This window comes from Lissotriton vulgaris, chromosome 5 (genome assembly GCF_964263255.1).
Source record: "Lissotriton vulgaris chromosome 5, aLisVul1.2, whole genome shotgun sequence".
NCBI lineage: Eukaryota > Metazoa > Chordata > Amphibia > Caudata > Salamandridae > Lissotriton > Lissotriton vulgaris.
The window spans coordinates 376,793,220-376,811,541 of record NC_141693.1 but is presented as its reverse complement, the minus strand read 5'-3'; the positions used below and the strand labels follow the sequence as shown (position 1 = coordinate 376,811,541).

General features: G+C 45.3%; 1 protein-coding gene across 1 annotated transcript in view; it reads right to left on the bottom strand.

The window, feature by feature from the left end:
- The window catches only part of NPHP4 (nephrocystin 4), a 1,007,060-nt gene that overhangs the window by 665,433 nt on the left and 323,305 nt on the right, over window positions 1-18,322 (bottom strand). The window contains exon 8 of the mRNA XM_086921734.1: window positions 1,598-1,782. Within this exon, the coding sequence (XP_086777860.1) occupies window positions 1,598-1,782 (185 nt within the window). The remainder of the gene's footprint in view (window positions 1-1,597; window positions 1,783-18,322) is intronic.

The following is an 18,322-nucleotide window of genomic DNA, read 5'->3' as shown; positions in this document are numbered from 1 at the left end:
GGAGAAGGAGAGAAGGCAGTTCCTGCGTGAAGACAATCCCCCATATAAACCTAAGGAGCACTTTATATGGGAGTTTTTTAAAATCCCAAGGGGTTTCAAAAAAGTTAATGCTGCAAAGGTGACCTGTCTCATCTGTGGCGCTGAACTTTCCAGAGGGAACCCTGCAAAAAAATATTCATTTGGGAATCACACAATGCTACGCCACATGCAACGAAAGCACCCCAATAACTATTCTGCAGCAGAGGTCAGAGAACTGACCAGAAACCCTCCCCAATCTTCTCCGAGCACCTCTAAACAACCCACTCCATCGGGTCCTGAAACTAGAGAGATGGTCCCATGCATCCAACGCCAGTTTGGAGACTACAAGATAACTTGTATATTTTGTGGGACTACCATTTCTTATGGGGAGCAGAGCATCAAACTTATACACCGCGCTGGAGACAACCACCGGTGCCGAAAGACGCCTTAATTTTTTCCTGGTTTTTTTTGCTCCAGTTGAGCTGTTTACAATTCCCTGTTTTTTGTTTGTCCCCCTTAAAAAATACCAAAAAAATATAAAACTGTTCATAAAACCCAAAAAAATTATAAAATGTTCCAAAAAATATAAAACAACAAAAAGAAGAAAAAAACAGTTCTTTTTAGAACTACCTCCAATTTATAAAAAAAGGCTAAATTTTTTTAAAACTCTGTCATTCTTTTTCCCCATGGTACGCTCCCCGGTCCGCTCCCCGGTGCGCGTACCGGGCGCTCCCCCCGTGCAAATCGAAAAAATGTATGGCCCCCACATCAAACCTAGGGCGTCAGGGGAGACATTCCTGCCCCCTTTTGGTCATTTCCCTCTTTGTTTTAGCCACCTCTTGTGTCTCGATCCTACCGAGACACAAGATGGCGGCCGCTCCGGACTGTTTGGAATGTTTACAGACACCCGAGAGCCAATCAGTTTTCCGCGCACGAACTCGCGTAGCGCGCTGGAGCGCGCCCGGTGCGCGTACCGGGGCGCGCTTATAGATATATATTTTTTTAACCTTAATTACTCAAAATCCACTGGAGCACATATCTTAAGACATAGCAAAGGCACATCGGGCTACCAGTCCCTACAATTTTGCCACGTTTGGTGGAAATCCATTCAGCCGTTCGGGCTAAAATTGAGGTCGACCGCCCTATGGAAATTAACATAGGGAAAACACGTTTTGGGACCCCCCTTTTATCTTGGCCCCCGCTTGACGAATCCCCCCCAAACTTTCAGGGAAGGACCGGAGCGCCGCCAGGCATTTTTGAAGAAATGTTCAGGCAGATTCCTCAACCGGCGCCAAAGTTATTCACAATCGAATGTTGCAATTTCCCTATTCAAAATAATCCTAACTATAACTACCTACTGGCGACAGCCAGTAGGTAATATATATATATACACATTTACATTTGGGTGGCTGTTCAGATGTTAAACCGATATCGAAAAGAGTTTATTGGCAGTATTATGCTAATCTGTAAATTAACATATTCAGAAAGACATTCATTGTCCATCCACATCGATTATAATAGGATACAGCAGTTAAGGAACATATGGCATTCAGTATTTTTTTTATTAATTCTGACGTACCTTGATTTAAGGTTAGAGCCAAGTTTCTTGTTAAAACTTGCAGATCGACCTCGAATCACTTCCGACTCAGGAACAACCACGACAACCTGGGGCTTCTGGACAAAACAACACCCGTTGTGCACTCCTACGTGCAGCCGCCTTTCTTGAATTGTGACTTTGCTTCCATCAGGGAGCATGTAGTTATCCTAGAATCAAAGAGTGCCCGGTTGTAGTGTGTTTATTTTGTTAAAGAAATCAACATTAGGCATCAATATCAGGTTACCATTAAGTTGTAGTATTGTAGTCATGGATGAAGCCTTGGTGCAGGACAAACAAACTAAAATAAAAACAGCTAGCCATGGCGAACAAACAATCTGAGATGTAGTATTGGCTATGTTTGTAGAATCATTTGCAAGAGAATATACATTTGTTTTCTTACAGAATTCTTTCTCACAGAAAAGCAATATCCTGGATAAAAATTCTTCTTGAGCTCGTAATTTAGTGTACCATATTTACAAGCAAGTCAGGTTGCTAATGAACACATCACATTTCATAGGTGAAATATAGGAAAACTCCTATTCAAGCTGAAGCTGGCACTCTTGCACCAAGCTCACCTTCTGCAAATTGATTGGGGAAACTGCCACCACCACCTGAAGTAAAGGGGGTATGAATGAAGCCCCCCTTCTGGGCTACGTCCCCCTCCCCCTTAGCTGAGTTTCACAAATCATCACAGTCCAGTGTTCATACAGGTTGGGCTGGAGCATAGCATATGTTCAGAGAGGAGCAACTAAAGGAAAGGGAGCATTAACTCAAGGGTTTTGGAACTCCCATTAAGATAATGGTGTCATTGCTTTGTCATCTTGCCCTATGTCCTCTTCAACTGGCTAGGAACATGCATTCACAGCCCAATACATGTTATGTTGTTGTGGGTAGAGAGCATTTGCCATATCAAGCTTCAGGCACAACAAGTATGGCGACCTAAGGTTGGATGTTTAAAGTAAGGTGCATCAAGGGAATAACGCTTACAGAAAACATGAGCGGTGGGATAGAATTGCCATATCAATCTGTGTGGCTGGTACATGCATTTTAAGCACATTCAATGCAGCCTTTGATTTGGTGGAATGAAGCTGAAGGTTCTGATGAGGCTGGACTTTGAAGCTACAATATTTAGCGATACAACAGACTTTCCACCGCTTGTTCATCTTGAATAATGACTACATATGTGAAGAAATACTCATTTAGAGTGCTAGAATCACCCTGGTCTGGCACAGTCCTCTCAGTAAATGAGGCATTAGCAATGATTTGGAGAACGGAAAGAATAATTTGTTGTTTCAAGTGAAATTCCGCAAATAACTTCCGAATAAATCAACTTTCCCAAGAGACCTAATTCATGGGAAAGAGGCATATTCTGTCACAGGCAGATGTAGCTAACACCTGAGCCTGCCCCCTCCTTCCTACCTCTAATCAGCCAGGCACCAATCCCAGTGGAATAGGAGCTGCCCCAGAATCAATTTTGAGTAGCCACAGAGGAAATGTTGTTAAATTCCCAGACCACACCTCTAGGGTGAGCACAAGAGTGCTGCAAGGGGTGGAAAGGTTATGCTTTCTTGGGTTTAGGTAGGGAGGGAGGGGCACTGTGGGATTGTTTACAGTAGGGCACACAGTAATTGCCGCAAAATTGGGTAGGGTCACCCCTGGAAACTTTTACCCCATTGGTTAGGGAGTGGCTGGAGGTTTCCCACAGCCACTGGATGGTGCCAGGCATAAATGTGGCAACTGCAGTACTCCCCTCAGAACACTTTCTGGGGCTGTGCAGGGTGCTGGACCCTTGGTTGGGGTCAAAGTGCACTCCTAACAAATCCTGAAACCTGGGACTTTGAAACGTTTTGGCTCTAAAGACCCCTGGAGAACAGGGACTAACCTGCCAAGCCAATCTGATGAAAGTGTGTTGCTGCTGGGCCAAAGATTCAGGCTGCTCACAGTCTGAGTGTTTCCGCAGCAGCAAACCAGATTCAGCTGGACTTATAATGGTTGCTCCTTTGTGACTGAAATAAGCTATACCTCTCTGATGAGGCCTAATAAAAGCGAAACAAGTGTCAGAGGTTGCTTTTATCCAACTTGGCATGGATGTTTTATCAATCCAAAGCAGTAATACTGTGCTTGGAATAGTAAAAATATTTTAATATTTTACAGCATGGATGGCACTAGCTAATCCTAGGCTTAAAGACTTTGCTATAAAAATGGCACGAAGTTGTGTCACTATCTAGCTTGGTGTAAATGGCCCTGTGCTAAACCTATGCTTCAAAAGTCAGCTAGAACAACACACATTTCTGATGAGCAGATCTGGAGTGTCTTTGGTGTTATAGAGTGTTCCATATAAAGAAAGTGCTTGCCGCCTAAAAATTGGGAACTACTCAAGGTTGCCTGCTCTCTTTTGATTAATAAAAGGTCTGTACCTCAACAAAGTCATACTAAATTACCAGTAAATTAAGTGAGATGTATTAAGATAAGGGAACAAAGTCAAGTTAATATGTGAGTTATTGGTTCACTGTCATTTTCAAATATGCAACTTAACGAGATAATGAATTATGGAGAAGTGAGCAGAACATATAATCCTGAGCACTGTGATGAGTTAGTGTAAAGGGCTCCTTAATTTGTGTGATGTTGATGACAGCTTTACGAGAGTTATTTGAGACAAATGAAACTGAAGATTTGCAAACTAACATGCTTTCAAAATGAAGATTAAAATCCCCTCCAATATTAGATGTTCTCCGTCTTATGACAAGCAACTGTATAGCCTCATGGTAGAATCAAATTAATTTTTGTAGGTGCAAACATATTTATTTTATTTGTATTACTATTTTAAACCATCTGCCCCGAACATCAGTCTTTTGAGAAATTATACCAGTAGTAGCGGCCCGTCCCGATGTTGTCCGGGTATGAAAAAGAATGTCTGCAATGGTTTGAATAGGTAAGAATATTTTATTTCAAAACCTCATGGTTTACCACATTTCTTGTCTCATGAGATTGTGGATTTAGAATAAATTGGTTTTTGGCATTCCCGGACCTAGAGAGGGTGACATATAACTGACCATGAGTGAAGCAGTCCTCTCGTAAGTCTATCCCAATGACTTTGTATGTCTGACCTTGTGAATTTCTGAAGTTCTCTGTCCTGTAGCGCTGAAGTTGAGCATGTGTGCCCGCTCCCAAATAGTCTGGCCTCACAGTCTGCAAATGCGGCACAGCCATTCTGCCGTGCACATTGTGCCCGGGTGTCTTCGTACTTTCACGCACTTCAACAACACGGCGTGGTGCACTGAGACGCCACACACCGCGTCAACGTCAACCGACGACGTACTCAGACGCCACATGTTTTCTACATGATAGAACGCTATTCTCTCTAGAACGCTATTCTCACGCTTTATAATGCAGAACGCACATGCCCACCACAATGCTAAACGCACACGCCCCACGCTATCAAAAAACAAGCATTTGCAATCCAACAGGTATCGCATTATTAAAGTTTGAGCTATTGGTGTTGCATTCTTTAGCAATGCCAATAGCTAAAACTTTAATAATGCGAGACCTATTGAATTGCAAATGCTTGTTACCAATTGCCTCTATTGTGTGCATGCCTTCTGTGGCCTCTTTTTATAAGTTTTAATACACAATGGGATTGTGCAGCAGGAGAACACTACTAGCTGTGAAGTGCTTATGCAGAACCGTTTATTGCAGCGAGCAGTGCCCACTCTTTTCAGGGAGCGTTGTCACCAATGCAGTGCAGGGAGCAGTGCTCATGCACGGCAGGCAACGGTCACTACAAGAACACTGCCCCTTAACTGCGTAGTCGGGTGTCTACTCTCTTTAGGAAGCCACGCCAAATCACTACTGGTGGCAGTGCACGTGCACTTATGATGTGAGTTCAAATGCACCTCGTGGTCTTGTGTCGATTTACTGCTGGGACGGCTTTATTTCACTTAAGGAAATACTGGCCATAGCAGTGCAGGGCTCAGTGTTCCTTCACAACAGGGGCCAGTGTCCGTTTACTACGAGGGGCAGTGTGAATTTATGCAGGGTGTAGTTCCAGAGTTACCGTATGCATTGTCCTAAATTGTTGACATAATACTGAATATTGACTTATACGGCCAGAAGGGGATTGTTCGGTGTCGTTGGGGGTGCCTGTCCCACAGAACGTTAGAGCAGCCAGAGATGGTTTTTCAGTGCCAGGGGTTTTCTGTGCTATTTGCAGATGTTTCAGCCTGGTGCTCTGTCAGAGGCTGCCTAAACGCAGCAAGGTATTTTCGTCAGAAGTTACACTTTATCTTGCCTACAGAACTTCGCAGTTTTTATGTGAAATGCCAGATATATTTTTACTCCATAAGCACCAACCCATTTTTTTCAGTGTATACAGAATCCCGTTTGTACACAGATAATAAGATGCTTTCGAGGTTCAACAACGCAACCAACGCTGTTGGCGCATTTCGAATGTCAAAATCGATGCATATCCCATTGTAACTTTTTCTTGCAGAACGTGTTGTATGTTATTGCTCGTATGTTGCCATTTTCATGTTTTAATGCCCCACTAAAGTTGTTTAACAGAGTGGGCCTGTGGAATGCTCACTACTACCTCTTCTTGTTTTCTCTGCCATTTGTCTCATTGTTTGTCTGTAAGTGAATGTCATCACCCCAAGCAACACACGCACGGCTTCAGTTGTGCTGTAAACGTGTAATCACATAGTGCACACCTTGGTCTGAGGCTTCTCCCGAGCCAGACATAGCAGGAGCCCGGAGCGTCGCTGCCATTACCTGATCCAGACTGCACTGAATACGCGCTGCATTTACAACTCTACAGGTCGAAGTGCAGAGCAGTAAGCATGAGCGCAGGGGCGGGTAGTAAAAGGTGAGGATATCGGGCGACCACTAAATTGCATTAGAACACCTGTTCTGTTGCACCGCCTGCCCTTCGCGCTCTTGCGCATGCGTCGGCTGTACACTTGTATACGTCAGGGCAATTTATGATTAACGAGTCTGAAAAGAGGCTTTACTCTCGAGAGCAGTGTCGGTTTCCTGACAAAGAGATTGGGAGAGAGTGGAAGCGAGAGATAGACATGGATGACATTTTGGGGGTGCCCAGAGGAAGCACCTGCTACAGTGTGTTGCCTTTTGACCTCCACCTTGCCCTTTGGTGACCGGTCTCCTTAGCAAAGTCCTTCCCCCATCCCCTACGTTTACCCCTCCCCCAACCACACACACACACACAAACACACCACACACATTCAGCTTATGAAGAGAGAGAGATAAGAACAGAAACTAAAGAGGGCCCATGGAGCTTTGTTTACTTTTCTGTTGTCTCCATTTCTTGCTCTTTCCATAACACCTCAAGCAGTAAATAAGAGGCCGTCGAAAGTCCAAGGTTAGACACGCCTGTGATGTCACTGGGTGTGAAAGGGAGTGACATGTCGCTTTTGTCACCCATAACATTTTGGCGAATCGATGTCCATGAGGGTCCGGACCCCCTCTTCCGGGGCCCCCACCTACGCTCCCTGCACAGGGCCACCATGAGCCTAGAGCCGGCCCTGACGTGTGTCTGTGTGGCGAGGCGTGGGACAGACCCGCCTCGTCGCCAATGTGGTGACTGGAGTCACGCAGGGGCAGTGGGACAACCTATGCCTCTAATTCGGGCCTACCACTACTGTAATGAATAGACACAGAGCCTTATTACTATTCTGGGCCGAAAACCTCGAGCGGTCTCGCACCCGTTTATTTATACCCCTGGGCGAGCCCGCCATCGGGGTGTGTGTGCGTGCGTGCGTGTATGGACGGGCCAGGTGGCTCCATCATTACAGATAGTATGATTGCCAATACTTAGAGTGAGATTATTGTCATATTTACTGTAAACTATTTCTTTATGTCTTCATGTCCGGGATTGTCCGCCTATTCCATATGTATTGGTCAGTCTGATCTGAAGGAAAAATCGGAAGCCTAGATTGTAGATGCTTCAGTAAGGGCAGCCCTCAGTGTGCTAAGGAGGTGCAAGAGTCCAGGGTTGGACCGACTTCCTGTAGAAGTTTACTCTGCATATGGAGACTTAATGTACGTGGCTCTTTATCTGTGTAACTCAGCTATAGCTGATTGGCTTTACAATTTCTTCGAGGGAGCTCATAGCAGTAGTCATCCCTAAAACGGATTCTTTAGAGAGAACTTTGTCCTGACTCTTGTTCTTGTTAAATTTGAATGACAAAATCCTGGGTTAACTCCTAGCCAGTTGGCTACTTCCACTGTTAATGCTTTGTACACACTTGTGCCAGAGTGGCCTTGTCCTGATTCACAGTAGATCCCCTAATCTTTGACATTTGTTCCACATGACAGTAAGGCTGTCGGCTGGCAGACCCCTCTCTGCGGTAGCATGTGAGAACATGGAGATAGCTTCTATTTTAGTGTTTGTACAGGATGTGATTGGGTTAATGAAATGTAGCTTGGAGATGATTAGCAGGATTTCCCATTCTCCATGCAGACGGGGTAGCACACGTTCAAACAGGTATGTTAATATCATCCCAGTGGAAAATTGAAACTGCACAAAGCAGAACTGCCTCCTTTTGCTGTTGTTTCTCGCAATGGCTGGGGAATGGCTGGCTTGTTATTTCCCGAAGGAGCTTTTACCTATAGCTGCATCTGGAGGCTAGCCAGCATTTTGCCTCTTTGTACGAAGTCAATGTTTTGCTGTATGACGGATCTTTCCCTGTGATGGAAATGGGGGATACTTTTGTCTTTCATTCGGGGATGTAGATCAACTGGGATGAGTCATGCTTATTCCCTTTGAGGTAAACAGCCTTTGAAACTGGCTGTCTGTGATCACACCACTACAATAGGCCCATAACACTTTTAAATATTTTAGACTGGGGAGTATATGTGTGCCTCTCTGATGCAGGGATTTTACACAAATAAATAACACCTACTGTATACTTTTTTTTAAACATTGTGGTTTAACATTCTGGTTGTTCTCAGCCAGTATTCATTCATTTCAGCATCCTAGAATATGAGGCCTTATCTCAAATGATGATAGGTAGAAAGCGGGTCTCAGCAAAATCCTTCTGCAGCGTATGGAGGGCATTTTGAATCTTATTACCTGGATATGCAGATGCAAAATGTCACAAGATAAATGTTGAAGGAAAGCACTTTTAAGTCGTTTTAAAGTGTGATGTGACCGATGAAGCCTGATGAAAACCTTGGGACGTACCCATCTGTCAGCCAGTCTCTAAGATAAAGGCAGTGGCACGATACTGCTGAAAGCTGTGCCTGAAAGGGACTCATGTCCGCTGAATTCACCAATGTGATTTGTTGACTTGAGAATCTTTGACAACTTCAGGGAATCTTACAATAAAACATTAGGCCAGTTCCTGTCTTCTTATCTGCTCTTAGCATGGAATGATGAGAAACAGGAACCAGAAACACATAGGCACCAGGACCAGGCACCCTGGGCACCAGTGAGGAAGTGTTCACAGGGACACACAGGGCTTGTGCATAGTTTCTTTACGTCTTGTGAGGGAATGTGTCCTGTAATCCATGGTTCAAAGTGAACAGGTCCATTATCTGAGGCTTGTTTACTGTACCTTTTCAATCATACTAGGAAAGCAAAACAAGAAATTTGGTTTATGGACCTGGCTATCATTCTGGCACACTGCAGGACTGTTTTGGCCTGCAAGTCAACATACCAAGGGCTGTCTTCGTACTTTCACGCACTTCAACAACACGGCGTGGTGCACTGAGACGCCACACACCGCGTCAATTTCAACCGACGACGTACTCAGACGCCACATGTTTTCTACATGATAGAACGCTATTCTCTCTAGAACGCTATTCTCACGCTTTATAATGCAGAACGCACATGCCCACCACAATGCTAAACGCACACGCCCAACTCTGAGCTGGTGCTACATCCAACGGACTACTTTGTCCCACAACGTGCTTTGTCCCTTCTAAACTAAATTTTGCGCTGGTGTATAGCCTATGTCCACCTGCTTTGCCTCACCTTTCCAATGCTGTATGCGGTGTTCCGGTTGGCGCTGTGGTTCCGGAGTTTACCCTCCTCAACAGTTTGGTCTCTCTCTTTATATTATCAGTATGGATTGAGCATTTTCCGAATTAGAGTGTCAACAATCTTTTTTTCCCATCACTTTGACAAAAGGCAAGAAAAGGTTACTTATCTGCAACTACTGTTCACCAGCCTGGAGATTTTTAACACAAAATGTAAAGCGCTCTGATACCTTTGGGCCTAGCTAGCGCTATATAAAACTCAAAAATATTTAATAGATAGATGCATAACTCGAATTATTCACAGTCATCAGTTTAGATGCTCAGGGTAGTTAATGTCTGAATAGAAGAGTACACGTACAATCAACTAACATTGTTTTGTCATATACTACAAACAGTCTATCCGTTTTAATATGTGATTCAAGCTAAAGCTATCGATGAGGCAGAACAGAGAATTCCACGGTTCAGATTGGAATGTACTGTGATATAAATAACAATCAGGACGAGTCTCTTGGATAGGGGAGGGGGGAGGACTCCATGTAAACCTATAATAGGTACCAACACTTGAAAAGTGTAGTTACATGAAAGTCATGTTTTCTTTTCCGAAACTGGACTTTTCGTAGACTCCCATGCTTGCCTCAGGACTTAACAGTAGAAATCAGCATAAAACAAAAATGACAGCTTCAAAGAGGCTTCTTTTATCTAAAGGGCTCACCATCACTGCTGATCCAACTGAAGGCTCAGCTCTTGCTGATATATACAGGCAATAGTGTTTGGTGACTGTGTAAGTAGTCGATGCCCACATAGCTGCTGTACATATCTCCATAAGCAGGAAACTAGAACTTGTGCTTTAACTGCGTCATAGATTTAGTTTCAGCCAACATGCCAGCCCTTGGTATGTTGACTTGCAGGCCAAAACAGTCCTGCAGTGTGCCAGAATGATAGCCAGGTCCATAAACCAAATTTCTTGTTTTGCTTTCCTAGTATGATTGAAAAGGTACAGTAAACAAGCCTCAGATAATGGACCTGTTCACTTTGAACCATGGATTACAGGACACATTCCCTCACAAGACGTAAAGAAACTATGCACAAGCCCTGTGTGTCCCTGTGAACACTTCCTCACTGGTGCCCAGGGTGCCTGGTCCTGGTGCCTATGTGTTTCTGGTTCCTGTTTCTCATTATTCCATGCTAAGAGCAGATAAGAAGACAGGAACTGGCCTACTGTTTTATTGTAAGATTCCCTGAAGTTGTCAAAGATTCTCAAGTCAACAAATCACATTGGTGAATTCAGCGGACATGAGTCCCTTTCAGGCACAGCTTTCAGCAGTATCGTGCCACTGCCTTTATCTTAGAGACTGGCTGACAGATGGGTACGTCCCAAGGTTTTCATCAGGCTTCATCGGTCACATCACACTTTAAAACGACTTAAAAGTGCTTTCCTTCAACATTTATCTTGTGACATTTTGCATCTGCATATCCAGGTAATAAGATTCAAAATGCCCTCCATACGCTGCAGAAGGATTTTGCTGAGACCCGCTTTCTACCTATCATCATTTGAGATAAGGCCTCATATTCTAGGATGCTGAAATGAATGAATACTGGCTGAGAACAACCAGAATGTTAAACCACAATGTTTAAAAAAAAGTATACAGTAGGTGTTATTTATTTGTGTAAAATCCCTGCATCAGAGAGGCACACATATACTCCCCAGTCTAAAATATTTAAAAGTGTTATGGGCCTATTGTAGTGGTGTGATCACAGACAGCCAGTTTCAAAGGCTGTTTACCTCAAAGGGAATAAGCATGACTCATCCCAGTTGATCTACATCCCCGAATGAAAGACAAAAGTATCCCCCATTTCCATCACAGGGAAAGATCCGTCATACAGCAAAACATTGACTTCGTACAAAGAGGCAAAATGCTGGCTAGCCTCCAGATGCAGCTATAGGTAAAAGCTCCTTCGGGAAATAACAAGCCAGCCATTCCCCAGCCATTGCGAGAAACAACAGCAAAAGGAGGCAGTTCTGCTTTGTGCAGTTTCAATTTTCCACTGGGATGATATTAACATACCTGTTTGAACGTGTGCTACCCCGTCTGCATGGAGAATGGGAAATCCTGCTAATCATCTCCAAGCTACATTTCATTAACCCAATCACATCCTGTACAAACACTAAAATAGAAGCTATCTCCATGTTCTCACATGCTACCGCAGAGAGGGGTCTGCCAGCCGACAGCCTTACTGTCATGTGGAACAAATGTCAAAGATTAGGGGATCTACTGTGAATCAGGACAAGGCCACTCTGGCACAAGTGTGTACAAAGCATTAACAGTGGAAGTAGCCAACTGGCTAGGAGTTAACCCAGGATTTTGTCATTCAAATTTAACAAGAACAAGAGTCAGGACAAAGTTCTCTCTAAAGAATCCGTTTTAGGGATGACTACTGCTATGAGCTCCCTCGAAGAAATTGTAAAGCCAATCAGCTATAGCTGAGTTACACAGATAAAGAGCCACGTACATTAAGTCTCCATATGCAGAGTAAACTTCTACAGGAAGTCGGTCCAACCCTGGACTCTTGCACCTCCTTAGCACACTGAGGGCTGCCCTTACTGAAGCATCTACAATCTAGGCTTCCGATTTTTCCTTCAGATCAGACTGACCAATACATATGGAATAGGCGGACAATCCCGGACATGAAGACATAAAGAAATAGTTTACAGTAAATATGACAATAATCTCACTCTAAGTATTGGCAATCATACTATCTGTAATGATGGAGCCACCTGGCCCGTCCATACACGCACGCACGCACACACACCCCGATGGCGGGCTCGCCCAGGGGTATAAATAAACGGGTGCGAGACCGCTCGAGGTTTTCGGCCCAGAATAGTAATAAGGCTCTGTGTCTATTCATTACAGTAGTGGTAGGCCCGAATTAGAGGCATAGGTTGTCCCACTGCCCCTGCGTGACTCCAGTCACCACATTGGCGACGAGGCGGGTCTGTCCCACGCCTCGCCACACAGACACACGTCAGGGCCGGCTCTAGGCTCATGGTGGCCCTGTGCAGGGAGCGTAGGTGGGGGCCCCGGAAGAGGGGGTCCGGACCCTCATGGACATCGATTCGCCAAAATGTTATGGGTGACAAAAGCGACATGTCACTCCCTTTCACACCCAGTGACATCACAGGCGTGTCTAACCTTGGACTTTCGACGGCCTCTTATTTACTGCTTGAGGTGTTATGGAAAGAGCAAGAAATGGAGACAACAGAAAAGTAAACAAAGCTCCATGGGCCCTCTTTAGTTTCTGTTCTTATCTCTCTCTCTTCATAAGCTGAATGTGTGTGGTGTGTTTGTGTGTGTGTGTGTGGTTGGGGGAGGGGTAAACGTAGGGGATGGGGGAAGGACTTTGCTAAGGAGACCGGTCACCAAAGGGCAATGTGGAGGTCAAAAGGCAACACACTGTAGCAGGTGCTTCCTCTGGGCACCCCCAAAATGTCATCCATGTCTATCTCTCGCTTCCACTCTCTCCCAATCTCTTTGTCAGGAAACCGACACTGCTCTCGAGAGTAAAGCCTCTTTTCAGACTCGTTAATCATAAATTGCCCTGACGTATACAAGTGTACAGCCGACGCATGCGCAAGAGCGCGAAGGGCAGGCGGTGCAACAGAACAGGTGTTCTAATGCAATTTAGTGGTCGCCCGATATCCTCACCTTTTACCCCCGCCCCTGCGCTCATGCTTACTGCTCTGCACTTCGACCTGTAGAGTTGTAAATGCAGCGCGTATTCAGTGCAGTCTGGATCAGGTAATGGCAGCGACGCTCCGGGCTCCTGCTATGTCTGGCTCGGGAGAAGCCTCAGACCAAGGTGTGCACTATGTGATTACACGTTTACAGCACAACTGAAGCCGTGCGTGTGTTGCTTGGGGTGATGACATTCACTTACAGACAAACAATGAGACAAATGGCAGAGAAAACAAGAAGAGGTAGTAGTGAGCATTCCACAGGCCCACTCTGTTAAACAACTTTAGTGGGGCATTAAAACATGAAAATGGCAACATACGAACAATAACATACAACACGTTCTGCAAGAAAAAGTTACAATGGGATATGCATCGATTTTGACATTCGAAATGCGCCAACAGCGTTGGTTGCGTTGTTGAACCTCGAAAGCATCTTATTATCTGTGTACAAACGGGATTCTGTATACACTGAAAAAAATGGGTTGGTGCTTATGGAGTAAAAATATATCTGGCATTTCACATAAAAACTGCGAAGTTCTGTAGGCAAGATAAAGTGTAACTTCTGATGAAAATACCTTGCTGCGTTTAGGCAGCCTCTGACAGAGCACCAGGCTGAAACATCTGCAAATAGCACAGAAAACCCCTGGCACTGAAAAACCATCTCTGGCTGCTCTAACGTTCTGTGGGACAGGCACCCCCAACGACACCGAACAATCCCCTTCTGGCCGTATAAGTCAATATTCAGTATTATGTCAACAATTTAGGACAATGCATACGGTAACTCTGGAACTACACCCTGCATAAATTCACACTGCCCCTCGTAGTAAACGGACACTGGCCCCTGTTGTGAAGGAACACTGAGCCCTGCACTGCTATGGCCAGTATTTCCTTAAGTGAAATAAAGCCGTCCCAGCAGTAAATCGACACAAGACCACGAGGTGCATTTGAACTCACATCATCAGTGCACGTGCACTGCCACCAGTAGTGATTTGGCGTGGCTTCCTAAAGAGAGTAGACACCCGACTACGCAGTTAAGGGGCAGTGTTCTTGTAGTGACCGTTGCCTGCCGTGCATGAGCACTGCTCCCTGCACTGCATTGGTGACAACGCTCCCTGAAAAGAGTGGGCACTGCTCGCTGCAATAAACGGTTCTGCATAAGCACTTCACAGCTAGTAGTGTTCTCCTGCTGCACAATCCCATTGTGTATTAAAACTTATAAAAAGAGGCCACAGAAGGCATGCACACAATAGAGGCAATTGGTAACAAGCATTTGCAATTCAATAGGTCTCGCATTATTAAAGTTTTAGCTATTGGCATTGCTAAAGAATGCAACACCAATAGCTCAAACTTTAATAATGCGATACCTGTTGGATTGCAAATGCTTGTTTTTTGATAGCACGCAGTTTCCCATTGATATTGCATCACAGAGCTTTTCTGTACATGATTTGAAACATGTAATGGAAAGAGAGAAAATCTAGGGCCATTAGCTCAGAAATTTTAAAGGAGGTCTATCTTTGAATATGTTATCCAAGCCTAAATGTTGCTTTTTATTATTATTTTGTTTTCTATTATTCAATTTAGAGTTTCTTGGCAAAATGTGTAACACTAAGGGTTTGGTGGCGTTGAGATATCAAACTGTGGATTTACCTACGCTGACAAATGAAGGAAAATGTTTTCATTTTTTTACTGAAAGAGAGGTTAAAAGGGTCGTGGGGTGGGTGGGGGAGCCGAGTATTTCATGCAGAAGGAGCGATAAGGGTCTTCCACCAGGTCCTGTACATGAACACATAGTAGTTGCGAGTTTCCAGAAATGCAGAAAATGGGTTGGAAAATAGCCAAAGCTTCTTTTGGGGAAAATTAGGGCGCAATGCCACACACTGCACGGCGAACTTAACTATAATGCGGCAGTGAATTGGAAAACAATATGAAAAATATTGAGAACATGAGTCAAATATCCAGAGTTTTAGAATATTCCTTGCCGTAGCATTCTGGCTATTCCCATCTTTGGTGGAAAGATTTTCAGAGCCACAGATAAAATTTAATTTTGCCAATTTGTCTCTCCCCTCTCGCCTAGCAGCGCCCCAATTTTGGAGTACTCTGGGTGCAACCTGGTGCCCTTTTATGGTGGAATCCTGTGAACTAAGATACCTGAACAGTCAATGAATAGTAAAAGGAAATGATTCATCCTCTATTTCAAATATTTGATTTATTGTAGGTTCCCTCGACTTAATGACAAACACTCCTTTACGTGCCATGGCTTGATACTATGCCAGAGTGTGGAAAGGCTAGAGTTTTGTCCAAGTGTGTGCCAGCGTTATGCAAAGAAAGGGGTTTGTGTGTGTGTGGGTGGGGGGGGGGCTACGTATCCCTTGGCTAAGCATTAAAAAAAGGAGCCACATCAGTGGAGAGCAGTGTTTCTTGTATGACGGGCAGTGCAAATTTAGCCAGGCCTCTCAGCTTTCACAGTATTTACCAGGCTTTGAAATATTGCCCAAGATTACACAATTCATTCAAGCAGCCGGTGCTCTGGCATTTAGCAGATTCTGGACACTAAAGCAGGATGCATTACCCGGATCACAGAATATCCCCTTGTAATAAGAGTGGTCATACCTGGTTTGGAGTATCCCCTTGTAATAAGAGTGGTCATACCTTGCTTGGAGTATCCCCTTGTATTAAGAGTGGTCATACCTTGACTGGAGTATCCCCTTGTAATAATAGTGGTTGTACCTTGCTTGGAGTATCCCCTCATAATAAGAGTGGTCGAACCTTGCTTGGAGTATCCCTTCGTAATAAGAGTGGTCGTACCGTGCTTGGAGCACCCTTCTCCCCTCTGCCGTGCACCCTTCTCCTCTCTGCCTTGCACCCTTCTCCTCTTGCACCCTTCTCCTCTCTGCCTTGCAACCTTCTACCCTCTGCCTTGCAACCTTCTCCCTCTCTGCCTTGCAGCCTTCTCTACCATGCACCCTTCTCCTCTCTGTCTTGCACCCTTCTCCTCTCTGCCTTGCACCCTTCTCCCCTCCCCGTGGCACCCTTCTCCTCTCCACCTTGCACCCTTCTCCCCTCCCCCTTGCACCCTTCTCCCCCTCCCCCTTGCACCCTTCTCCCCTCTTCCTTGCACCCTTCTCCTCTCCACCTTGCACCCTTCTCCTCTCTGCCTTGCATCCTACTCCCCTCTGCCTTGCACCCTTCTCCTCTCTGCCTTGCCCCCTTCTCCTCTCTGCCTTCCACCTTTCTCCCCTCTGCCTTGCACCCTTCTCCTCTCTGCCGTGCACCCTTCTCCTCTCTGCCTTGCACCCTTCTCCTCTCTGCCTTGCGCCCTTCTCCTCTCTGCCTTCCACCCTTCTCCCCTCTGCCTTGCACCCTTCTCCCCTCTGCCTTGCACCCTTCTCCCCCTCCGCCTGGACTCCAAAACGTAAGCTGATCACTTTCTTCAAACAAAATAATTTTGACCTAATAGACAAGCTTTTTATTTTTAGTAAATGCATGGCAGGTGCTCTACTATCAGTTTGCAGTTTCCATCCAGTATCCATATGTACTCTGGCTATACAAGGAAAGTGCCACCATCCCAAGCCAAGGATGCACTCTAAATACTAAGAACTACCAACAATATATCGGCCAAACAAGGGTGGGCAGAGAGCACATCACCCTCACATGCATTCATGTTTTAATGAGGATGCTTTTCTCTCACAATAAAATTAATGTTTGTACAAATGCCATTTTGACACCTCTATGTGCTGTACATAACGATTGTCACTGTAACTCAGCTTACCGAACTCAGAGGGAAGGTTGACTTGGTACACCGAGAGAATAACAAATGACTCGGAGGACTTAAACAGATGTCAGGGTGAGCGTGAAACGGACTACGATAAAGCAAGCAATTAAAATTGTATTTTGTTTAAAAGAACCATGACTTGTCGGAAAACACAATTTCTATTATGTATAAAAGTTCCTAAAAATGTCACAGTGATTACAAACTATATTACACAGGCACGTATGTTGGAGAAAGGACCTACAGGCTGTCTGAACAGAGATAATCTTCCCTTACTTGCAGGCCCGTTATCCCATTCCACCGGGACCTCTGTTTCACCTTTCAACAATAAAAAGAAACTTACTCACTGTCTCGTTCCTTGTCCCAAACTTGGTGGCTGAGGAAGTGCTTCTACATCTGGATTGTTCTTTCTAATGATTATAATTCACCATGTGCCAACCTGTGCACAAGGCACACAGCAGAACACTGCGTCTTCGCCACATGCCAGCATGCCAGCTCTCCACATTTACCGGGGCCCACTCAAGAGGGGTGTGCAAATCGCTTTCACTTTCACATGTTAGACATGCATAGTCGAGCCGGCTAAAATCATCCAGAAAATGTAAGCATGCTTTTAAAATGCTGCTGTGGAAACACAGAGCCAGCTTCAGCATTGTAATTGTGTCTTTAGATAACTTGTAGGGGAGGCAGGGAAGCAGTTTTTTTTAAGGGTGCCACAATCACATTAAGAGGTCCCCAGCCCATGTAGGCCCCCAAACCCTGACAACCCCCCCTCCCCCACCCCTCACCCCTCACCCCTCACAGCCCTGGCCTCCTCCCTTCTCAAAGGAATAGTGCCCTGAGGAGAATGCACTATCTCAGGGCCCCCACCCCCTCCTCTTTCCGGGCCTGGCTCGTGGCTTTGACTGAAGAGAAACAATGGAAGTTGATACTTTGTTTCTCTTCAGTCAAAGGTCAGCGGTGCGTGGAGCGAGGAGCAGGCTGCAGACAGCAGCAGCTGCTTTAGAGAGAGAGAGACAGCTCTCTACCGAGAGCTCAGCTGAGGGGCCCCCTTCATCGACTGGAGACGTGGCGGCCCCTGGGGTTTGGCGGCCCTGTGCAGGTGCACAGTTTGCACATGCCTAGGGCCGGCCCTGCACACGTCGGCTCCCCAACCCGTGTCCGCGGTGCTCGCTCTCCACGCGCTCGAGCAGCGGCTGTCGGGCCAAGATCG